The following is a 24,246-nucleotide window of genomic DNA, read 5'->3' as shown; positions in this document are numbered from 1 at the left end:
AATAACCAGCACCTTATGAGATAAAATTCACATTATCTGGCATCCAGTATGGAATTCCTGGGTGGCTCAGTTGGTTAAGCGTCCAAGTCTTGATTTCGGCTCACGTCCTAATCTCAGGGTCCTGGGATTGAGCTCTGCACTCGAGAGGAAGTCTGCTTGAAGATCCTCTCTCTCCCTGTCCCTCTGCCCCTCCCCACGCTCACTCTCTTGCTCTCCCTTTCTCTCTAAAACAAATAAATAAATCTTAAAAAAAAATTATCAGGTACACAAAGAAGGATGAATATGCAGCTCATAATGAGAAGATCAATCAATCAATTGAAACCAACCCAGAAATGACATGGCATCAGTAGACAAGGATATTCAGTTATTGTAACTGTATTCCACATGTTCAGGAAGCCAGAGGAAAATGAACATTTAACTAGAAACATGTAAGGTATGAAAAAGACCCACTCAAACCTCTAGAGATGAAAGCTGCGTACTGAGATGAAAAATGCACTAGAAACAGTTAACAGCAGCTGGATACCCCAGGAAAAAAGTTAGTGAACTTGAAGACATAGTAATAAAAAGTCTACAAAATGAAAGAATAGAGCATCACTGGACAACTTCGAGACCTAATACATGTGTATAGAAGTCCCCGAAGGAGAGAAGATAGACAGGATGGAAAGTTTCGAAGAAATAATGGCCAAAAACTTCCCAAATATGAAAACCGTAAAAACCCACAGATCCCAGAAGCTCCTCAAAACCCAAGCACGAGAAACACGAAGAAATGCCATACCGAGGCACATCATAATCAAATTGCTTAAAACAGTGGTAAAGAGAAAAATCTTTAAAAGCAGCCAGAGGAAAGAGACACTGTATACGAAAGGACAAAGATCAGGATAAAGGCAGATTTCTCCCAGGAAAGACACAAGCCAGAAGGCAGGGAACCACATGTTTACGGAACCGAGATGAAGGCTGGAAGCTGGGGGAGCCGCGGGGAGCTGTCCCACCGTCCGGGGAGACAGGCGGTGAGGGCATGAAGTCCAGAGACGGCAGGGAGAACGGTGGAGACTTAGCCACCGACCCAAGGTTCGAAGTGGGGTGCAGCGCAAGGGGCGGCGTTTTTGGCCCAGGAGGCTGCTGGATCACCAAAATGGGGAACGTGGGAGAGGAACACATTTAGGAGAGGCTATGGCTTCCTCTATGGATGATTCTGAGTGACTAGTAGGGTGCACAGAAGGAGGTTTGGTGGCTGAGAGAAAAATATAATTTTGGCAGTTGCCTGATGATACATTAGTCAGAACAGGAAAAGCTAGAACTTAGAAACAAATAAATCCTGAAATCTCAGCATTTTAACAAAAAAAGCTTATTTCTTATTCATACGAAGTTCACAGTGGGTTGACAGAGGATATGCTCTGACCAGTGATTGAGACCCAGGTGCCCTCCATCTTATATGCCACCATCTCAAACCGCAACGTCCGCGACTGCCACAGCAAAAGAGATGCCTGGCCCAGGAACACCTGCGCCTGCGCCCCTCCCAGAAGGGATGGGCGTGGTCGCCCCCACCGCTCGTTGGTCAGAACTGTCACGTGACCTCGGCCCAACTGCAAGGGAGGCTGGGAAATGTGGAGGGAGGTTGCAGAGTATTGGGGAAGCGCTGAGGTGGCGAGGTTGGATGGGAGAGATCATGGAACTTTTGACGTAGAAGAGAGGAATGCGTGGACAGGGGCCTGGAGCCCCAGAGGGAGCCCCAGCATTTGAGGAGTGGGGGGAAGAAAAGCCCTAAACCACAGAGGAGGGTGAGCAGGGTCTTGGAGGGTAAGGCAGCCAAGGCTCCGGGGCAGGCACGAGGCCCGTCCTGACCTGCTGTGTGTCCTTTTGGAGGCTTGAGATCCTCTTCAGTAGATACTTACACCTCCATTTCGCAGATGCAGAGTCCCAGGGTCGGAGGACTGAGTTGTCTCAGGCGCCCGAGTCACAGGGACCTGGCAGAGACCAAAGCAGGGGTTCTTCCCTCCCAGCTCTGCTCCCTGCTTTCCCAAGAGCACCCGCAGGAGGGACAGTGTTTCCCAGCGAGAGGTTTACCGCGGCCCTCTGAAAACCGTGCCTCCCTAATGTCCTAGGTTGACCAGGAGGTCGGTGGGGAGGGTCTGTCCGGGGCCTCTCAGATCCTGATGAACTTCTTGACCCTCTGGGCCCCAGTTTCCTCTGCTGCTGCTGTTTCCCAGGTAAGCCCAGACAACACACTACGGTAGAGTGCAGGGCCGGCAGGCCCACCGCTTCGCCATCCTCCTTCCCTGCCCCGCAGTCTTAACAAAGCCTCCTCCCATCACACGGGGACAACCGAGACTGGGGATGCCAAAGCAAGGGCCTGATTTGCGTAGCAAGCCCCTCCCCCACCCCGTGGTGTGTGCACAGTTGCCATAGCAACATGCCCCAAAAGACTCTTCTTGGCAGTCACCTCCCTTTCCTGTACTGCTGGAATGCTGGCTCCCTACCCAGGCTCGAAGGGCTCAGAGCTTAAGCCCTCATTTTATGGATGAAGAAACTGAGGCCCAGAGAGGGGAAGGCAGCTTGCTCAAGGGTGCCCTGTGAGTTAGCAGCAGAACCTTACCCAGAATCCGGGTCTCCCCATTCCAACTCCAAGGGTGCCGGTCACCCTCGGGGGGGGAGGGTTGGGGGTGGTCAGCTCCCTACCCTGGTGGTCACCAGCATGCTACATCCACGCTTACCTCATGCCTCTGGGGGAAAGACCTTGGGCAGCTACAATGAAGAAATGACCACTGGACTTTGGGTGGAGACTCAGAGATAGAAGCAAGCACTGGGGATTGTGGAGGTAGGGTTACAACTAAGTAGGTCCCCCTGGGTCTCCAGCCCAGCCCCTCCTGCCCAACTTCTTCATTCCACAAATATTTATTATATGCCTACAGGGTGTCAGGTACTGTTCTAGGCCCTGGGGGTTCAGCTGTGATCAAACTGACAAAAATCCCTGCCCTAGCAGGGCCGACAGTCTTGCGGGAGGATGAAGAAGATGAACAAACCACACAAACGTAATGTGATGTTGGGTTGATGTGGTGTTCAGGAAGTGGTGGAGGGACGACTTGCTACTTGAGTTAAGGTAATCTGCATGTTCTTTCACAACTTACCTGTCCCCTGTTCCACACCCCAGGGCAGCTGGTGTCTTGATAGCTGATTCCAATAAGATTGCCAACCAATTGATGTGTTTTGGGCAAACACACCTTGGCCCATGAGCCTGAGGTTTCACCGGTAGAGGCATAGGTATCAGTTGGGAAGATGCTTGGGGGCAGTGGGCTCCCTGATGTGGGCAGCTGCCCTTCCCGTTCCTAGTGTGGCCTGCAGGTTGAGAGTCGGATTTCAGAGGCCCCGGAAGGATGGCCTGCCACCACTCGCCAGCATCAAAATACTGACCACAGGGTAGTTCCCGGTGCAGAAAGACAGCCCTTCAGCTCAGAGTGAGAAAGAACAGCAAGTCACAAGTGCCCCCAAGAGCAGATTCCAGATGCCAAGCTCTGTTAGCAGATCCCTTCTTGGGAGGGGAGTTTTATTTCACTTCCTGTGGAAATCTTCAAACATGTAACAGGAGGGTAGCATAAAGCACTCCCAGGTGCCTGTGTGCAGCTCAGGAAACCAACTCGAGGCCGTCTCTGGTTTTAGCCCCACCCTCTTCCTGCCCACTGGGATGCTCTGAAGGGAACTGAGGCTGCTTTTATACGGAAAGGGGAAGAACAGGAAGGCCCTCCCCACCAAACCTGGAAGAGGAGATCTGCGGAAGTGCCCGCGAGGCGAGCCAACAAGGAGGCAGTCTTGGACAGGCAGTCCCCCGGATGGACCCTGAAGCCGAGGAGGCCAAGGGGTTGCTGCACCCAGAATGGGGGTCCTGGTTCTGCCAATGGGGTAGAGGAGCCTGGCGGAGGGAGCCAAGCCCCATTGCCTGCCCCAGTTCCACCTCTTTGTTTTCTTTCCCTCCTCTTCCCCCCCACCACACTCGCAATAAAAACATAATTACGGGCTTTATATAAAAAAAAAAAAAGGCAAATTATGGTGACATGCTTTAATTATCTGCCGAGCAATGGCGGGCTGAATTACACAGGCAGGGCCTTGGAGGTTACCTAAAAATAAAGCAAGAAGCCTCATTAAATGCTAATTGCTGCTTTTGCCAACCGAAGTGAGATTTGGGCACCATGTGCCATTCAGTGCCAGGCTGTCTGCCGGGAGGTCCGAGCCCTGGGAAGCTCAGAGTGCCAGGGCCAAGCCTGGCTGGGCACCCAGAGCAGTGCAGGGCAGGTGGTGGGGGCAGAGAGAAGCTCTAGATGCCAGGGAGAGCGCCCCAGCTCCCCTAGATGTTGAGTTGGGGAGCTGGAAACCCCAGGCTGGGAGGAGGAAGCTGCAGGCCTCAGTGAGAGCATCTAAAGGAAAGGGCCCACGGCCTGTCCTCTGACCAGAGAGGAGCTGCACAGCCTTCTGGAAGCTCGGCATCTTTCTGTGGGCTCCCAAGGGCCCCTCCCTGGACCTGGAGGCTGAGATGGTGCGGAGGGAAACTGGCATGGTGCTAACAGGCCACTTTCTGGTCCCCTTTGCCTCTTCCTCCGGGGCCTGAGAAGGCAGTATAGAAAAGCAGACGTTGAGACATTGGAACTCCCCAGCTGAGGCTGGAAGAGACTCAAACTTGTAATCTGCCTCTCAAGCTGAGTCCCCAGGGACCTCGGCGTTCCACAGAGGTGGTCTGTGTGCCCTGCTGGCTTGGTAGCTTCGTGGCCTCCTGCCCAGGGCTGGTAGCAACCCAGTCTTGGCTTTTGGCCCCAAAAGCTCTTGAGTGGGTGTTGTTCCCTCTTGGCTGCAGAAACCCCAAGGTGCAGCACCACATCCGTCTTGTTCATTACTGCACATCTGGAGCCTGGCCTGTAGTAGGTACTTAATACCTGTTGGATGGATGGTTAAGAACAGGGTCTGACGGGGTGGCCAATTTGTCTAGTTTTTCCAGGACTTTCTTGGTTTTAGCACTGAAGGTCTGGCATCCCAGGAACTCTGCCACCCTTCCCCAAACCCCAGTCCCTGATAACCCTAGGCCTGAACACCACCTCCTCCCACACGCCCCCCCCCCCCCCCCACAGACACATTGCAACCACACCTGTTGGCTTTCCCACACACGGTTAGTTTTAAGCAGTGGTTCTCAGACTTGGGCTTGCCTCGCAGGGACCTGGAAGGCCTATAGAACAGATCGCAGGACCCGGCCCCCAGAGCTTCCCGTTCAGCAGGTCTGGGGTGGGGCCCGTAATTTGCTTTTCTAACAAGTTCCCAGTGCTGCTGATGCTGATTTAAAGAAAGGGTTCTGGTGCTTGGACAGCTTGAAAACCACTGATTTACCTGGCCCACTGGGCTACCTAGCCCACACCTGGGGAGCTGGTAAAATGTCTTCTCACCGGCCCCACCCACAGAGGAGGAGACTGCAGCCCTGGGGACCACCACTACTAGCACCTCTGGGCCTCTCCCTGGGAGCCTGGGGAGACCCCATCACCCCTCTTGCAGAGCCAAGGTCTCCGGGGGCCACTAGCCCTCTCTCCAGGGAACCAGAAACATTGCAAACCCACCCCCCATCTTACTGAAGTGTAAAACTCTGAAGGTACTCCTCATCTGTCCACTCTCCTGGGTGTCCCACATGAGCCCAGGGAATTAATAGCATGGCATAGGGAGCAAAGGGGAGCAGTCCTGGGTCTTCCCCACCCATGCATCAGAACAGGTCCCACCCGGGCCCACCTGTGGGATCCCAGCCCAGGCTTCGCTGGCGGTGTCTTCGAGGTGATGGGTGGCACCCGCCCTCCCAGTCTGCTGCAGCCGGTCTGACTCCCAGAAGGCCTGGGGAGACTGGTGCCTCCTCTCTACCTCATGCCCATGGAGCCTACACACCTCTCCTCTCTTCACCTGACATAGCTGCTTAGAATTCACACCCCACCCGAGACTTCCCCACTTAACCCACCCTATTCCCATAATGATGTTGCTTTGGGATACTCAGCATTTCTAGGTTGTAGTAATATGCCGGGGGCGGTACCTCTCCCATCAGACTGGAAGCTCCCTGAGGGAGAGAGGCTGTGTTTCTCCCCTCAGACAGGGCAGTCCCTGAAGGTGGGGCTATGTCTCCTCCATCTGACTGGTACCCCCGAGGGCAGGGCCTGGGTGTCTCCTTCCCACCTGCCCCTTCTTAGAGTCGAGGCAGACTGGACTAGGCCAAGCCTCAGGAATACGTGATGGGTCTGAGGCTCACCAAGAGCCTCCCCTGGCTCTGGGTGCTGAGGGGAATAGAGGGGGCAGCACCCGCCTTGGAAAGAAGGTGATTCTCCCCACTGGAACCTAGAAGAGGGGCTCCATACATGTGGGGAGGGCAGCTGGGAAAGTCCTGGGTTGAGCATCCAACCCTCCTCCTAGCCTTGGGCCTTAGCATGGCAATCACCTTGAGAGGGAAACAGACCAGAGAAGGTGCCCACACTGGAGATGCCACACTCCCCTTCTCCATCCAAACCACCCCCACCACACGTGCACACGCACACACACATGCACGTGCGCACACATACCCGCACACATGCACACCACACACGCACACTTCCTTGGGAGCTTCTGGCAAACACTCCTGGTCTGACAACCTAGTTTTGCCTGATTAGGCTAGAGCACTGGGTAGAATCTATTCTGGGGTGCAGCGTTAGGAACCGTCCTGCAAAAGCAAGACAATGAGTGAGAAACACCCTTCCCTCTCCCTTCCCTTACAAATACTGAGTGTAAAGTAGGTGCTTTCCACACGCGCACAGTCTCACTGACCCTCCAGGGGACCAGATTTCCTGAACAGAGGTGTGCGTGATGCCCGTCCTCTCCCAGGGGGGCACTACCAGCCCCACCTCTACATATACCCCCCCACACACACACCCAGTCCCAGCCTAGCTCCCACCCCGCCCGCTGGCCAGGGAGGGGGACAGGGGCCTGGGGGCGGGGCCAGGAAGCCTGGGCTGCAGCTGCTGCCTGTGGTCTCATTGTGTCCCCGGCTCTGTAATTCACCCCTGGCAGGGCCCAACCCCTAAACTGCTTCCTGCTCCCCACCTCCCAACCCGCCAAGGAAGCCAGCAGCTGTGAACACCACTTGCACACTTGCTGCCGGCCAGTGGCTGGCATCCTCACGGTGGGTGCTCTGTGGACTCCCCCCTCCCCCAACTTGGGCCGAGGCAGACACACTACACAGACAAGCATGCCTATGGAGGTGCCAGGAGCACACACACATGCAGCCAAAACAGACACTCACCCAGGGCTGGAGGAGCCACACACATACCTGTGTCGCGCCCCTGACTCACACGGACACACACCACACTCCAGGCTCCAGGACAGACACATATCATCCTAGCACCTGCAACCTGGAGACAGGCCAGGCAGGAGGGGAGGGCTGTGGGTGCTGGGAGCCCTGGAAGCCAATCTTTCAAGAGGAGAGGTTCCAGGCTGGACAGAGAAGGAGAGGCTCCGGTTATGGGGTGGGGGTCGGAGTCCCAGGTGTGAGGAATGTGAGTCAGGGGAGAGACAGGGCAGAAATGGTACCTGCCTTAGGGGCTGCAGGGCAGGGGACAGGAATAGAACATCCCCCTTCCTCAGGGGACCCCCAGGGGCTGATTTCTGGAATCTGCTGTAAAGTCCTGGTCCCTCGCTGCCCAGGGCCTCTCCGTGCTCCCACCTTCATACCAACCCCGGGGGCAGCCCCCACTGCCCTGAAGCCCTAGGTCTCCATCATCACCCACTTTCTCCTTGCCTCTAATTCCAGGCTCTCCTGCTGCAGGTTGAGACAGGGGTCCCCCTGCAGGACCCTCAGCGGATGTGGAGGCAGGGTGCAAAACCATGTGTTTATTTTTATTAGAAATGTTCTTGGTATAAAAACAATCATGCGCTACACATTGTCATCAATAACCATCACCAAACACCCAGGCACTGAACTCCGTGTCATCGGCAGGAGGGGCAGGCGGGGGCAGGCGGGCAGGACACGCGGTAGACGGGCGGGGGCGGGCGGGCAGGCTGCGGGCCACAGGGACACACACACAGGCCACCGGGAGGACGCAGCACTTTGCAACACACTCAAGATTTGTTTTTGTTTTGGCTTTTTTTGTGTTTTGAATTTTTTTTCCTTTTTTTCTCTTTTGCGACACGTAAGATTTGGTGAACTGGGCGACAGCGGCAGGGAAAAAGCAAAGGCTGGGTGTAATGAAGGCGAGGAGGGGGCTAGGACAGGAAAGAAACCTGCACAGGAGACCCAGGTGGAGCACAAGAGAAAAAACTGGAGCGACCTGGAGACGGAGGATGCACCAGGGAGAGGGGGCGGAGGCAGAAAGAAGATGGGGAAAAGCAGATCACTCAGACAGGTGAAGACGCAGAAAAGGCAGTGATAAATAAAGACAGGGATGGAAAGAGACTGGGACAGTCACCAAGGGGATAGCAGAGACGAAGGGAGAGAGAAAACCAGCTCCGGGGCCCACGCAGCCTGAGCCCCTGTCATTTGGGGCCGAGAGGGGCCGTGGTCCAAGATGCAGGCCCTTGGGGTGGCCTGCAGCTGGCCCGGCCCCTTGTTCTCCTCCTGTCACCTGCCCGGCTTGCCCAGGCTGCCCAGCAGTGACTGCCGGGGGCTCTGCTGTCCTCAGCACCAAGCCACATCCGTGGGCGCCCACGGGCAGGCAGGACATCAGCTGGGCCCCTGGGAGTGGCCCTGGCCCGACGCATCAGCCACAAGGGTCTCAGGTCCTCCTCCTCTTGTTCGGCTCTGGTGGCCTAGCTAGATTGCATGGTTGGTGTAGGTGACGTAGGTCTGTTTGGTGGCCAGTGCTGGAAGGAGAGAGACCAGGGGTACCCAGGCATCAGGGGCTGGCTTCTTCAACCACACCCCCCCCCGCCTTCCGCACAGGCACTGCCGTGCCCGCAGCATCAAGTCCAGACCCCTGAACCAAGCAGTTCACATCCCGCAAACTGCATGGCGGCCTCACCCCACCCATTCCCTTGCTTCCCCACCTTCCTTCCCCCACCCTGCATCTCCTCACCCCCCACCTAGCGCCGCACCCCCCGCCCCCGGCACCAAGTTCCCCCACTCCCTGGACTCACCCAGTGTCTGAACATCCTTCCCACCTCCACACCTTTGCTGGGGCTAGGCTGCTTCCCTGGAGTGCCCTTCCCTCTTCACTCTGTCACTTTAATTAGGACTCCTCCTTTGAGGAGTACTCCCTCCCAACCCCACCTCTCTGGGAGGGTCCCCCAAAACCCCGCCCCCGACGAAGCCCCCCGCCACCTCCCAACTCCACCACACTCGAGGAGAATCATTTTTATTTGTGATATAATTATATATAGCCTTAAAGTATTATCAACAGAAGTGTTTCAGGTCCACAGCACACATTCTGGAAGAGCACATGCAAAGAACAGACATTAAACATAGCCTGGCAGCCTAGGGGATGGGAGTGGCGGGTTGGGACAGAGGGAATAAATGACGGAACCAGCGGCAGGCCCTGACGAGGCTGGACACTGACTAGCTGACCAGTTGGCCCTTCTGAGTAACTCGGCCCCCGCCCCTCACCCAAGGAAGGTGGAAGGAGGTCCCATCAGGCCTCAGTGTGGCTACTCTTCCCATTTCTGGGTGTCCGTGTCTCACCTCAGCCTTGAGTCTCCCCTATCTGCACCCATCACTCTGGCCCTCGCTCAGCCACCACTGGGACCAGGGCTGCATATCTGGGTACCCCCCATTTCCCAGTCTCAGCCCCCTGGGGCCCTCCCCCCCACAAACACACACAGCTGGGTGACAAGCTTTTCCGGGCAGCATAAGCCTCCCCCACCTCCGCCGGGCCTCACGGTAGCCTAGTGACAAGGCCAGATAAGGGCCACCCTCCTGTGACAAATGAGGCCCTGAGGCCAGAGGGGTGAGGAGCTTGGCCAGGCCCTTGGTTTTGTCTTGTCTGGATCCAGGGTCTCCCTCCACAGCCTGGAACTGCTCAGTGGAGAGTAATCAAGGTCCAAACTGCTGCCTGGGGTGGGAGCTGAGTGCTGGTGTGCAGAGGCGGCCGGGTGGGAGACGGTCACGGTGCCCTTGTGCACACAGCTGCCCTGACACTCCATCAGGGGCCTGTCCCCCAGAAAAGGGATGCCTCTGCCAGGCTTGGCCAGGGTGGCCGGCCCAGAGTGGAGGACATGGAGGGGGAGCATTGTGGTGGGCTGCATGCTGGACCCTCCAATCCTCTTTACCCCGTGCCCATGACGGTTGAGTTAAGACCACATTTCCCACACTCTCTGCTCGATGACATTCCTGCTAATGACATGTGAGTGGAAGGGCTGTGTGCCACTTGCATATCATTTGATTAAAACTGCTGCTCCCATACTTCCTCTCTTCTGCCTTCCGTGGACAGAACAGACAGAGCAACCAGCCTCAGCACAACCCTCTGGGAGCTGATGGGGCAAGAGGGAAGAAACCCGGGTACCCGATCCTGCCCACCCACCACATCAGTGTAGCTGGAAGCCCACCAACATAGGCAGGATTGCTGGGTCCCCCTCCCAGAGAGTCCATCAAGTGTGGCCAGAAGCAAACTTGTGGGGGGTGGGGTGAGCAGAGGGGTACCCCGTAGGACCAGCGGGGCAGCATGAGGGGTGGAGTGCAGGGGAGCTAAAGGAAGAACTTTCTCCTGAGTGCAGGGGGTGGCCTTATGTGGTAATTCAGCTCCCTGTCAGCAGAAATACTCAAGGAGAACATGAACAGTCACTTGGCTGGGCCATAGTCTGGAAGTTGCAAGTCTTAGGTGCCACCCAGACAGGTACAATGGAAGGAAATGGGGCCCATGACTTCAGGAGGAGGCTTACAGCATGCCAAGACTTGCCACCTTCATTTCTAAAATGACCCATGTGCCTCCAAGGTGCCAACTGACCACGAGGGAAGAAGGACTGTGGACCGGGCTATTTTGAGGGGGCAGCACCCCGGAGGGGCCTGGGCTGGGCACACTTGGGCAAAGGAGCTGGGCCACGAAGGCAGAGGTGCTGAAAGGGAGGTGGGAGGGTAGGCAGATGAGCGCTCTGGGGACAGGAGCCTCTAACTCCCTCCCTCTGTGACCTCTGGCAGCTCCCCCCTGCCCTGCTAGGCCTCCATTTCCCCACCTGGGGCATGACAGCAGTGGCCCTTTGGCCCAGACTTCTGTCCCTGAAGGGCTTCCCCAGCCCCACGTCTCCACCCTGCTCTCTCCCGCAGGGTCAGAAAAAGAGGCGGCAGCCGGCTCTGTGAATCATGAGCTTCAGGCCAGGTCGGTGAGAATCAGTTCCCCAGGGCTCCATCACCCCCTGGGTGAACTGATAAAATTGAGTTTCCAAACCTATAAACCCATCAGCAGCAGTGGCTCAGAGGTGAAGGAAAACTGCAGCAGGAACAGCAAAACCTTCACCAGCTGTAGGGAAACGGGCACCTGGGCCAGGGGCACCAAGGCAACGGGAGGAGAGAAAGTGGCGGGGAGGTGAGGGACAGTTGGACCCTGCTGTCCCTCTAAGACCAGAGCTGTCTCCAATAGAAAATCCAATCCTTGGGTTCCAGAACCTGGAAGCGCATTCGGCCCTCAGTTACAAGCCAGGGGCCCCAGAGTCCTTCAGCGGAGCTTCGGTCTCACCATCTGGAAAATGGGAGCAGTGAGTCTGCCCGGGCCCCCGGGAGCTAACTGTGAGGCTCAAAAGGAAACACTGTGGCCAGGAGTCAGGAGACTTCAGGTCCAGTCCTGCCCTCCCCAGTACAGGGGATCTTAGCACCTGCCAAGAAGCCCTTCCGACAAATTGAACCTCTCAGAGCCTCGAGTCCCTCATCTGTAAAATGGGTGGCTCTCAGCCACAGGGTGGAGGGACATACTCTTTAAGCCCTGTGAAGAGGTGGGCAAAGGGGCAGGGCTGAAATACTATAGTAATTAGGACAGGGTGCGGAGAGTGACACTCCAGGGGCATCCTCAGCCCGAAGGGAGGGATGGGGGCTATAAGCCGAGGGCCCCGAACCCATCCCTTGTCCGTGATAGGCCCTTGCTGGTTTTTAGTCCCTGCTGCCTCAGATAACAATTAGCCGGGCCGTGGCAAGCACAAGCGGACAGCCCCCATTTGCTGCCCTGGGTCTCTTGTGTCCAGTCTGCCCACAATCGGGCCCCTGAATTATTTATTCTGTTGTTTGTGTAAAGATACATGACCTGCCAGTGACAGAGTGAAAAATGTCCCTGCTCCACAGGAGTGACATCTCCCCACTCTTCCTGCTCACACCCCCTCAGTCTGGCATCCCCAGAATTAATCACCTGGCTCCCACCCAGCACCTCCACATCTCCTGCTGTCACCGAGCTAAGGGACAGTGGGGGCACGGGGTCCTGGTCTCTGGCTCCCACGGCAGGCTAGTGGGGCAAACAGCTCTCATCCTTCCCTTGCAGGAAGCGGGGCTGGGAACACTGTGTCTCCCTTCCCCGGGCCTCTGTTCCCCTCCTTGTCTGGTGGAGGGGTGGGGGTGGAAAGGGGTGGTAATTCTACCCTGTCCCCATGGGACCAACCTCAACAGAGGCAGAAGAAGCCATGTCAGTGAGGAGCCATCAGAGGTGTCTGGGAAGGCCCTGCCCTCTGGTTCCCTCTGGCCAGCGACAGCACCATGACGGTCGCCCTTTGGAGTGAGGGTGTTATCTCCAGTTAGACGCCCATGGTCCCTGGAGGGCTAATGCCCCACTTGGATGAACCCTGGAGCAGAGCTCACTGGACACACCTGCTCCTGCACCAGCAGAGTAAGGCATGGAGGGTGGAACCCGGGACGGGTAAATCTCCATGGGCAGGAGGAAAAAGGAAGCCAGGAGTGTGGATGGGGAGTAGCGAGGGGCCCCTGTTCAGGACAGAAGGGTCTGGTGAGGGGCTGCATTTGGGGTTTCTGCTGATCTGGACACAAAAGGCCAGAGGTGGGGAGTCCTGGGAAGACAGTGCCCCTTCCCATCTCAGAGTGGAGGGCCCAGGTGGCTCCTGAAGGGAGTCCCAGGGCTGTAGGTCCAGGGAAGCTCTGGGAGGAGGAACAGGATTGGAACCAGAGGTCATCTGGCAGAAGATGAGGGGAGGGGGGCAACACATTATCTTCAGCACATCAAAGAAGGGGGCATGTCAGAAGCCACCTGTACCACTCTGCACAGAGGTAGGGAGACCGTGTGAAGTCAAGGTCAAGAGAAAGACACTGTGTGGGTCCAGACAGCCACCACCTTGTTGTGTGACCTCAGGAGAGTCACTCACCCTCTCTGGGCCTCAGCTGGGGAATCAAACCTCTAGCCCTACCCTGGCCTCACAGGACTGCTGTGAAGATCACTCAACAAGGGAGAGGGCTTTGGGAGTGAAAAATCCTATCTGGATGTAGGAAGGGACTTTCCTTCTTTCCACAGATGGCAGTCTCTCAACATGTGGGAGCCATGCTGAGAAAGGAAGGGAAGATGCTTCCCCAGGGCCACGAGGTGGGGAGCCTGTGAGAGGTGCTGCCCCAGCCGAAACACACCAGGGAGGCTTGGTCTCCCATTCTCCTGACCTCCTGGTGGGTGACAAAGGGCCTCCTCTCTGGAACCTGTGCTCCAGTCCCTCCTGCAGTCTAACCCATATCCCTCCTGCTGCCATCAACAATGTCCATTTCTGGCCTTTCTCCCAAGACGAGAGGGAAGAAGCTGAGTGCTAACTCCCAGGTCCCATGGGGACTGAGAGTCTCCCTGGGGTGGGGGGGCAGGCTCTTCTCCTCCTTCCCCACCAATGGGAGCCCCCAGGACTTTCAGAGAGCGGGTGAGGCAGGAGAAGCTGCCAGTTAAACTATCTGGACACTTGCACGATGTCCAAGGAGGGAGCCAAGGTCTCAGAGGGGAGGGGGTGACCACAGCCACCCCTCCATCTCTCCCCCCGACCAGAGCAGCTGGGAGGCCCCCAGAGGCCCACCCCACAGGCAGGAGACCCCACGGCTCAGCCCAGAGAGGCCTCCGTCTCTCCGAGGAAGCAGTAGGGATACCACCGCGGAGGTCAAGTCCAGCCCAGCCACCTGCTGGCTGTGTGACCCGGGTGAGTCCCTAACCTTGCTGAGCCTCCCTTTCCTCATCTGTATTACACAGATGATAAAAAAACCTGCCTTTCAAGGTTGCATGGCAGGGTGGCACAAGATCAGGGCTCAAGAAATGGTCACCACTATGACTGGTGCCCCGGAGGCCCCACCTGTCCCTCACTTGCCCTGCCCGTCTCTCCTCTCCATCTCTTCTCCTCACAGAGGGCTGGCTGCAGGGGGATCAGAGGAGCTGGCAAAGACGGCAGCCTCACTCCCTCCCATGCACGTTCCTGCCCAGGCGCTTGGGCCTGCCCCTCAGATGCCGAGGTCCCTCTCAGAGCGTGACCCTCTACTGTGGAGGTCTCCTTGGACAATCCCTTGGGAACACCCAGCTACCCGAGAACTGAGGCCTCTGGAGGCCCTCCTCCGTCCAAACTACTTCCTCCCTTACCCATCCTGGGGACCCATCTCCTGAGTCCCCATCTCTCAGGGCCCTGGGAGGGGGTGGCCAGGCTGGCCACAGAGCCTCTGTGCCCAGGTTACTAAAGGGCCAGAAGGCAGGGGCCCTCCAACAACCCCTTCTCCCAGAGGGACTGCAAGGGCACAGGCCCAGATGTGGGTGCCAGGGCAGAGAAATCCCAGAGTCCCCCGTCACCCTGCATGATCCAGGTCCCCCCATGGCCTCACCCTTGGCGGCCAGAGATCCCTGCAAGGGTGCAGCTAAGGCTAGTGGGGTGGGACCTTGAGGTTCTCTCCTGGTTACCAGGATGGGGCGGGGCAGAGGGGGCACTAACCTGGCGTCTCAAGGTTCTCCCAGAACTCCCACTCATCCGCGGCCTCGGGGATTCTCCCAGGACCCCCAGAGGACGGGCTCAGGGAGGGGCGTGGCCAGGGTCCCAGGTGGGGGTGCTGGCCTTCTCCAAGAAGGAGGCGGGCCTGGGCGGGGCCCAGAGGGAAAGGGGCGGGGCCGGGCACTCACCTGGGGTCTCGAGGTTCTCGCAGAGCTCAGACTTGGCCTCACCATTGGGCCGGAAGCTGCCCTTCTGCGTGAACTTGTTGGACATGGTGGCGGCGGTGACGACAGCTTTGAGGCTGCGCTTGCGCTTGGGCACATTCTGCTCCGGGTGGAAGAGGATGATGTAGACCTTGGGCATGTAGAGCATCCCCAGGGACACCGAGGCGCTCAGACTCACCGAGACTGTCAGCGTTGTCGTCTGGATGTACAGCTGGAGGTGAGCCAGGGGCGCCGTCAGAGAGGGCTCTGCCCCGGCCTCACGGTCCCGACCCCAGGGACAGACACAGGGGAACAGACCCTGGGAGCCCTGCCCCATGTCCCACTGACTTCGGGCTGAAGGGAGTCGTGGTGTCGAGCTGGGACTTTAGACCAGACTCTCTGGATTCAAATCCTGGCTCCACCACTTACAACTATATGACTTTGGACAAGCCTCACCCTGTGCCTCGGTTTCCCCACGTGGGCATGCTATTATAGTACCTACTTCATAGGGCCGCTGTGAGCATGAAATGCCTTGGTAAATGGTGATTGTATGTACAATGTCCGGCCCATGGTACGTGCACGGAAGTGTTTCCCACTGCTACATGCTATGTGGGGGGAGCACCCCTAAGGAAGGGCCCTCAGGAGACCACAGCTGACCCTCCCAGGAGCAGCCCCCTGCACAGGGCTGGGAGTCAAATGAACGTCTGTTGGTGCCTTGGAGTAACTCCCAGTGGCCGTGCCGCAGCCCCTTGACCAGGCCCCCATTCAGTGACTGTGCCCCCCACTGCCACCCTGTGCAGAGCAGGCCACTGGCATGGGAGCCACCGTGCCCAGCGAGATATGGCAATGGCAGCACAGTCAAAGCTCATTTCACGCTCGCTCGCCAGCACTAACAGTGACAGATGTTTAGCAAAATGAAAGTCCATTAATCTGGGTGTCGGATAATCCATTCTTCAATAGTGGGGCCTTCCAGGCAGGGCCTGACAATTCCCACTGCCCCCTGGGGTCCCCTCCCCACCTCTTCCGTCCTTCCCAGCTCTCCAGGCCTCCGCTGTCCCTCCAGCCTCCCTCAGCCTGCGTGGGGCCAGAGGAGGCCCAGGCTGTAGTCCCCAGGTCTGGGCATGGGGAAGGCAGGAAATGCTCTGCCCCCCAAATCTGACGTTTCTAGGCCTGGGCCCCCTCCCCTGGGGCCTGGCTGATGTGCCACCTCCTCTAGGAAGCTCTCCCTGACCCCCAGCTCCATCCGACCCCCTCTGACACCCATTCTCATACTCTACCCCATCTCCTGCCCTCATCCAAAAACGCTTCATGACCTGGATCTGAAGGCTATTGTTCCAGCTACCCTTGAGAGAGAGGCTGGAGAAGCCCTAGGGTTTGAAAGGAAAGACGGATGTGACCCTGAGCAAGTCCCAAGCCCTCTCTGACCCTCAGTTTTCTCATCAGTGCAATGGGATGATAGCTGCTACCTCTCCCAACCCACGAGGTCAGCCAAACCCAGACTGTGAAGCTCTGTGAGCTTGCACAGTACCATGGGGAAGGAGGCTGGGAGTGTGGAGAGGCAGTTTCATTTGTCACTGTTCAGAAAATGTCACAGGCCCAGGGAAATGAGAGCCTGGTCCCCAGGGAGCACACAGCCCCCTGGACACAGTCATCCCCTGTCCTCACACACAAGCCACACTCTCTTGTGTAACAGCACTGCTTCCCAGCATGACTGGCCAGTGGGAGGGTGCTGGCTACCTCTCCCACCCTCTGAGATGGGGCTGATGGTGGCCGGGGGGTGGAGGCGGACAGGCTCCACACCATTGGGGAAAACAATGAAGGTCTGGGCTAATCAAGATGAGACTTGTTTTCTGGATCTTCACCATTGGACTGGGAGCTCCCTGGGTGAGAGTACGTCTTTGTTCATTAGACTGGGGGCTTCCTGAGGGCAAGGGCAGTCTCCCCTCTCACAATGGGAGTTCTTGGGTATCAGCGTCAGGTTTCTAAGTCAGATATCCATCTTAGGCCCTCCGCCCCCACGTTGTTGGGGTGGGGCCCATATAGAGTAGGTGGAACCAGGGATAGAGGCGGCCTCTCTGGACAGAGTGAGCCCTGCGGTGGACACAGCTCTGTGTTGGGGGCCAGATGCCACTCCGCCTGGACCCACTGTGGGATGCTAGGCCCCTCCACTAACACAGGCAGAGGCAGAACCGTGGACACACACACTTGCTGTCATGCCCTGCTGCCACCGTCTTGAATCCTGAATCATTTTTGAACAAGGGCCTTCACTTTCTTTTTGCACAAGGCCCTGAAAACCGTGGAGCCAGCCGTGAGCACGGAAAAGAGTACAGTCTTTGGTGTTGTATTTTGCTTTTCAGCCTAGGAGCCTTTTCACAAACAAAACACAAGATGGGGTGTAAACTGATCAAACCTAAGCAGAGCTGCCCCCACCCACTGGGGCCCTGCCCTTCCAGCAGAGGCCTCGGGGGCTCCTCTAGCCATCGCAGGCTGGGAGTGGCTGGCCCTGTGCAAGCACAAGTGGGGCTGCACACCCCCAATCCCTCTCCTTGCTCTGGGGTCTGGAATTCCTGCCCTCCCACCCACTCCGGCATTGTCCCGGAGCCCTCTGTGTGAAGGCGCACACTGACACCAGGAGGTGGTAGCATGCTGATTCTATCAAAGAAGCAGCGGTCCTCTAGAACCTCTAGAAACCAGCAGGCACCCCCCCCCTCCCGGGGTAGGGGCCCAGACACAGGTGCAGGTCTCAAAGGCCAGGGGGGTGAGAGGTGACCTCAAGGATCTGATTTCGTCTTGTTTCCCAGCCAACCCATCTTCCAGACAGAGGTGCCTGAACTCCTGCTCCCCTTTCTGGTCAAGCCCTGGCTACACTCTGTCCTCTGCAAGAAATTCTGCCTTAGCCTCACAAGTGACTGCTCCCCAGAGTGAAGAGGTTGTCAGAGCTGGGTCTGATGGGTGTGGGTGGGGCAAAGGGCACAGAAAGGAGCCGCTGTGGAGGGAGATGAGGAGTTTCCTGTTTCCTTGCAAGGCCTGGTGGGCAGAGGGTCCAAGGGGCCCTGTGGCTACTGAGAAGCTCGGAATCTGTACAAATCAGATAAATGAACGTACCCACCACCTGGCCAGCCTCTGTGGCTAGGTCCTGCCCAAGTGCAGCTGAGCGGGAACCCCACGCGGTAGAGAAAGCATGCTCCAGACGGCTCAGAGTAATGCCACACGGCGGCCGTGATAACCCCTGGAAATCCGGGCTAGTGTGGGGAAACCCATCTGCCTGCTCACCCGGGCAGCACAGACAGCTTCACTCCGCACCACCACCTGCACGCTGGGGGGAAATGGGTGCCGCCAAGCCCCTGCAAGCACGTGTGCACACACACTTGGACACACCCACATGCCCACGGACATGAACGCCCATAGACACGTGCATCTCTGCATTCACACACACGCCTGAACTCACAGCTGTACACTCATACTTGACTCAGGCTCACACCTGGGGGCACGCGCACACACACACACGCACACACGCCCTCTTTCATGCACCTGGTACACTCACATGCACACACACAGAGGCATTCACCCACATCTGCACACATACCTGAATACGCACATACCACTGCACACACACACATCTGCACGTACATGGCCGGACACACACAACTCCTCTGCACACCCACACACATACCAGCAGCCATGAAGCTCTCAACATACACAGCTACCCATTCCCACTCCATGCGCACACATGCACCCACCTGCACGCAGATACACACACCACCCGGCCCCCACTGACCATGCACAAGGCACACACACCTCTCTATAACCACACAACTCCCCACCACAGCCCCACCCCACTCTCTCTATGCGCCTTTGTAGTGCTGGCAGAGCTGGGCAGAGATTCAGCCCCTGGGCTGCCTGAGTCTCTAGGAAGTCAGGTAGTCTGAACCAGCAGGGACTTCAGAGCTCATCTCCCGCCCCTCCTCGTGCAGAAGCCCAGAGGGGAGGGGCATGTCCCATGTGTCCCGTCCCCCCCAACCCTCAGGGGCAGAGCAGTGTCTCAGTGCCACCTGTGGCTGGGAGGCTAGCCTACTGTGTAACCCCAAGCAAGTAAGTCTCTGCCTCTCTCTGGGCTTCAGAAGAGATCATTTCAGAGGCTCCTTTTCATCATCCATACTGAGGGGAGCCTCCTAAAAAGGGAGAAATCAGAGGCAGGCAGGATGGCCTGGAGAGATGCGGGGGGCTGAGCGGGAGGGTGGGGCCTCAGCAGCCGGAGGCAGGGGAGGGTCCCACCCCCTGGGAGGGCAGGGCCCCCACTGAGGAAACGATGGGAAGGCAGAGTAAGGGGCTCAGCCACCATGTTGTCTGCCTTTAAGCCATGCACTTTACTCCCTGAGGAGGCAGGGGAAGGAGCCTCCTGGTGCTGCTGAAGGAAATTTCTCAAGCTGCCAGCTTCCTGGAGTGAGGGATGGCTTCCCCTGCTGGCTCTGTGGGCCCCCTGGGCACTGCGGGGCATGGAGCTTCTGCCTGCACCTGTCCTCAGCATGAGGGCCAGTAGCGGCAGGAGACCTGGCTCACAGTGAGAGCTGGGCCTGGTGGCTGCTTTGGCTCAGGTGTATGGGGTGACCTGGAGCCAAACCTGTTCTCTGATCTCAGGGCACTCACTGCCAACCCCAAGGTCCGCGTCTCAGAGCCCCTCAGCCCACAGGCCACCTTTGGAAGGCAGGCCACAGGCCTCCCTGAGCCAGGCCAAGGGTTTCAGGATGGAGGGCACAGCTCCTGCCCTTGAGGAGCTGTTGGAGCAGATGTGGCACCTACCAAGGAGGCCCCAGGACAGGAAGGTGTCCCAGGGCTGCAGGCAGGCAGTGTGGACCGGGCTTGGGGGTGGGGGGGCCTCCTGAGTTAGGCACAGCAGGGTCAAGTTCAGCCATGCCACGTACTGGCTGTGTGATCTCAAACAAGTCACTTGGCCTCTCTGTGTCTCTGTGTCCTCATCTGTAAACGGGGACGGTGCTATCCACCCTGCCCTGCTACTGTGGAGCCTGCTGTCCATTAGATAGAGTGTCAGGCACATGACAAGCACCCCCTCCATCGTGGCTTTGGCAGCAGCCACACCGAAAGCCAGGCATTCCTAGTAACTCACACCTGGGCAGGCTCTGGCTTCAAATGCCAGCCATGGGCTGACGACTCCCCCAGCTCCAGCTCTAGCCCGGCCCTCGGCCCTGAACCCCAGCTCTGTATAATCAACTGTTGGCTCAACAGCAGCACACGGACCTCTAATGGGCAGCCCGAACTTAGCACATCCAAACGATTGCTCGATCTCGGCCCCCAAACTGGCTCCTCTGTGGTCTTCCCCACCTTAGGGTGCAGACATTCCTTCCTTCCGATCCTCACACCAAAAACCAGAGTCATCCTTGACTCTCCTCTGCACTGCTTGCCCCACATGCAATCCATCCCAAATCCAGCCAGCACCCCCTGCAGACACACCGAGGAGCCCCCGCTTCCCATCACCCCTGGCCCCAGCAGCCCCTTGTCGGGCTCGCTGCAGTCACCTCCACATTGGCCGTCCCGCTCCTGGCTCACCTTCCTCAGGGCTCCACCCAGCAGCCAGAGGGTTCCGTCTAAACCTACACTACATCATGTCCCTCGCTGCTCAGAACCCCACAGTGGCTCCCTTCTCGCTGATGGTAGAAGCCAGCATCCTTCCCACAGCCTCTGGGTCCTCCACCATCTGCCCTGTCATCTTTCTGACCCCTGTCGCCATCACCCTCCTCTGCGTTCCTCAGCCCCAGCCGCCCCGCAGTGGTAAACAGCTTTCACTCCCATCAGGCCATGTGATTGTTATAACACCTTAAGGATTGCAAGGGAAGGATCATGGCCCCAATATGCTGACGAAGAAACTGAGGCAAGGAAGCCAGCTGGTTTGCCCAGGATCCCAGATATGGAGCTCGGACGAGGAGCTGGGGTCCTTGGTCCCCACCACCCACCCCCCCGTCTCTAGCCTCTGGCTTCAGTGACCCTCAATCCTTCCAGATAAAACCCTGCAGAAGCCAGGCAGTGCTGGGGCTGGGATGTGGGCAGAGTGCACGGGGCCCTGGGGCACGTCCAGGCCCACAGGATGGCCTGACAGAGCCAGCAGGAGGCAGCCCTCTGCAGCTCTGGCTGCTGGAGGAGAGGCCCCTCATCTGACACCCGAGACTCCCGGGCTTCGGAGGCTTGGGGACGAGGAGAGGAGTGAGTGCGGTCCATCCCCCACCCAGGGACTCGTGGGGATCCTGCGAGGACAGAGAGAGGGGCAGAGAGGAGTGGATGACGGAGAAGACGTGGCTGGGTAGGGAGAGAAGTGGGGAAGAGTCTAGAAGAGAGTGAAAGCTGACAGAGAGGAGAGAGGGAGGGAAAGAGAAAAGGAAGACAGAAGGAGGGAGATGAGATGGGTGGGGGGGAAGCAGGAAAGGAGAACGGGTGGGAGAGAGGAGGGACAAGCCGGACGCTAGAGAACAGGCGGGAGGTAGGGGAGGCAGTGAGGCACGGAAGAAGACATCTCCGGAGCAGGGGGAAAGGCCAGCGAGCCCCGAAGGCTACCCGCAGCTCAGGGCCCTCACTCCCCCACCCCGCCCCCCACCCCCGGCCCCACCACTCACCTTGTCTGCTGACTGCGAAGTGCCAAAGAAGATGGGGATGAAGGCGAGCCAGACGATGCAGGTGGTGTACATGGTGAAGCCAATGGGCTTGGCCTCGTTGAAGGTCTCGGGCACACCTCGAGTCTTGATGGCGTACACGGTGCACGTGACCATGAGCAGCATGCTGTAGCCCAGCAGGCAGATGAGCGACAGGTCTGAGATGTCGCACTTGAGCACGCCCCTGGCGAAGCGGGGGTCGAGCGTCCGCTGGTCCTGGAAGTCCACCACCGAGTGGGAGGGGTCCACCACAAACCACACGCAGATGCCGAGCAGCTGCAGGGAGATGAGGCTGAAGGTGATGGCCAGCTGCGAGGCAGGGCTGATAAAGCGCGGGGCACTGACCGACCGCTTGCCTTGCTCGAAGATGCGGTAGATGCGGTTGGTCTTGGTGAGCAGGGCCGCGTAGCTGATGCTCATGCCTAGCCCCAGGAAGATCCGGCGCAGAGAGCAGGTCCCCAGGTCGGGCTCCGCGATCATGAGGAAGGTGGTGGCGTAGCACAGGAAGATGCCGGCCAGCAGCACATAGCTCAGCTCGCGGCCTGAGGCCTTGACAATGGGCGTGTCGTTGTAGCGCACGAAGGTGACCACCACGAAGAGCGTGGCGGCGATGCCCACCACAGCCAGGAAGAGGGGCAGCACAGCCCAGGGCGAGTCCCACTCCAGCTTGATGATGGGGATGGGCCGGCAGCCCGTGCGGTTCTCTGTAGGCCGCATGTCATACGGGCAGGTCTTACAGGTGTAGCGGTCCACCTGATACTGGTACCCCGTGCAGGGCTCACAGTGCCAGCAGCAGGGCATGCCCTTCACGGTCTTCTTCCGCTCGCCCGGCTGGCAGGGCAGGCTGCAGATGGAGCGGGGCAGCTGCTGCCCACTCCCCGGCCAGTGCATCCGCTCTATCTGGCAATGACAGCACAGGGGAGCTGGCCTCAGGCTATGCCGCCCGGTGCCCTGGGCCACCCCACTGGCTGGCACCCCAGCCACAACCCGCTGGACCCAACAGCTGGATTTAAATAAGCCCACCCACATGATTCAGACACGGCTGACCTATGAGGCATCCTGGGCAAATCCAAAACCCTCAAGGACCGTATGGAGATGCTGAGCCCAGAGAGCAGCAGTGAGAACTGGGAGTCCCACGGGGAAGCACAGGGAACTCAGGAGCCCTGGCCCCAGACCAGCATCAGCATCACCCGGGAGCTTGTTGTAAGTGCCACCTTGGGGCCCACCCCAGACCCACTGTCTCAGGATCTGAATTGTAAGCAGACCCTGCAGGTGACTTATGTGCTTGCTGGGAGATGCGCTGCCCCATGGCTCAGCCCACGGGACCTCCTCTGGGCTGCACAGGAAGCTGTGCTCAGCAGAGAGCAATGAACAGAAGTTGGCGCAGAGAATACGGAATCTGCCCAGGGGTTAGAGTTTCTTTACATCTTGCTCTAAATTAGTGCTAGTCGCCATTATGTGTCTCCAAAGACACGATTGCTGGAACAAAGGAACTATGTTGGCCCCCCCCATACCAAGTTCAGTGTTTCAGAAAAGTCTGGAAAGTAAGCAAGAGGCCCAGAAGAGCCCCAGGCCCTGAGGAATGGGAGTTGGACTACACTTGGGAGCCATATTCAAAGCATCTGTCCCAAATAGAGTGGCTCGTAGGAGGACCTGACACTTAGGGAGCAGCGGGCCTGGCCAGAAAGGTGCTCCTCTGTGCCGGTCCTGGAGCCCAGAGAAGGAATAACCAGCTAGGCAAGGGGATGGTTTCAGAGCTGAGGAAAAGGGGAGGAGCCCAAAGATGGCCTCATGGGAGGTGGGAGGAAAAGCTCAGGGAAGGAGCTTGGCCTGTGGCTCTGGGCATGGCAGGGCCATGTGGTCCTCTAGAAGCCCAAGAGCACAGCAGCAACTGGGGCCACTGTCCCCGCAGGAACAATGAAGCGGGACAACCCCGTGCGCCGAAGCTATGAGACCACAGAGGGACACAGGGCGATGGTGGCTGTTCCAGAAAACTCTGGCTCCCGTGGACAGCCTCAGATGCGGGCAAATCCTGGGATCACGGGTGTGCTGCTAGCTGGCTGTGAGCCCTGCGGCGAACACCTCAACCTCTCTGAGCCTTTGTTTTCCCACCTGATCCAAGGACGGCAGATATGAGGCCACTTGGCTACTTAGTGTGACGAAGGCACCACGGAAATTCTGACTGTTTCCCCAGAAGGTCAGCCCCACGAGGGCAGGGTCTCTGTGCGTGTTCCCTGCCACGTGTCTAGCCCCCAGCACAGGGTTGGCACACAGGGGACCCCGGGACTCTCTGTGGAATCCATGACAGAGGTAGTGAGGCCCAGGCACCGGCCATGAGAGGCCACCTCACTTTCAGACCCTGGAGGAAGACGGTGGCGGGCAGGGTGAATTCTCTTCCTAGGGCCCCCCCCCACCCTAGGCCGGCCTGCTCTGTGGCCGCCACAGCACAGCCCAAACTGAGCCCTCAGGAGAAGGCGGGGAGGCTGTGATGGCTGAAGTCCTCGTCCCCCCCAACCTTCCCGCCGCCCCAACTCCACGCTGGCTGAGAGGCC

At 58.2% G+C, this 24,246-nt stretch overlaps 1 protein-coding gene and 1 long non-coding RNA gene across 3 annotated transcripts in view; one reads left to right on the top strand and one right to left on the bottom strand.

The window, feature by feature from the left end:
• The first annotated feature begins 1,632 nt into the window (after positions 1 to 1,632).
• On the top strand, positions 1,633 to 4,001 carry LOC114222215 (uncharacterized). Its single transcript, XR_003611889.2, has 4 exons — positions 1,633 to 1,778; positions 2,103 to 2,207; positions 2,981 to 3,097; positions 3,655 to 4,001. It is a non-coding gene; the product is annotated as an uncharacterized LOC114222215 (long non-coding RNA).
• Positions 4,002 to 7,854: 3,853 nt separating this feature from the next.
• Positions 7,855 to 24,246, bottom strand: part of GRM4 (glutamate metabotropic receptor 4) — a 106,831-nt gene continuing 90,439 nt past the window's right edge. For both annotated transcript variants that reach the window (XM_028120600.1, XM_028120601.1), the window contains 3 exons: positions 21,659 to 22,594; positions 15,021 to 15,267; positions 7,855 to 8,838 (listed from right to left, as the gene is read on the bottom strand). In XM_028120600.1, coding sequence (XP_027976401.1) covers positions 8,789 to 8,838; positions 15,021 to 15,267; positions 21,659 to 22,594 — 1,233 coding nt within the window. In that variant the 3' untranslated portion in view covers positions 7,855 to 8,788. The remainder of the gene's footprint in view (positions 8,839 to 15,020; positions 15,268 to 21,658; positions 22,595 to 24,246) is intronic.

Source organism: Eumetopias jubatus, unplaced genomic scaffold, assembly GCF_037043125.1.
Source record: "Eumetopias jubatus isolate StellerSeaLion01/CBP00866 unplaced genomic scaffold, mEumJub1_p1.0 scaffold_6, whole genome shotgun sequence".
Taxonomy (NCBI): domain Eukaryota; kingdom Metazoa; phylum Chordata; class Mammalia; order Carnivora; family Otariidae; genus Eumetopias; species Eumetopias jubatus.
This window is presented reverse-complemented; position numbering and strand designations above follow the sequence as displayed.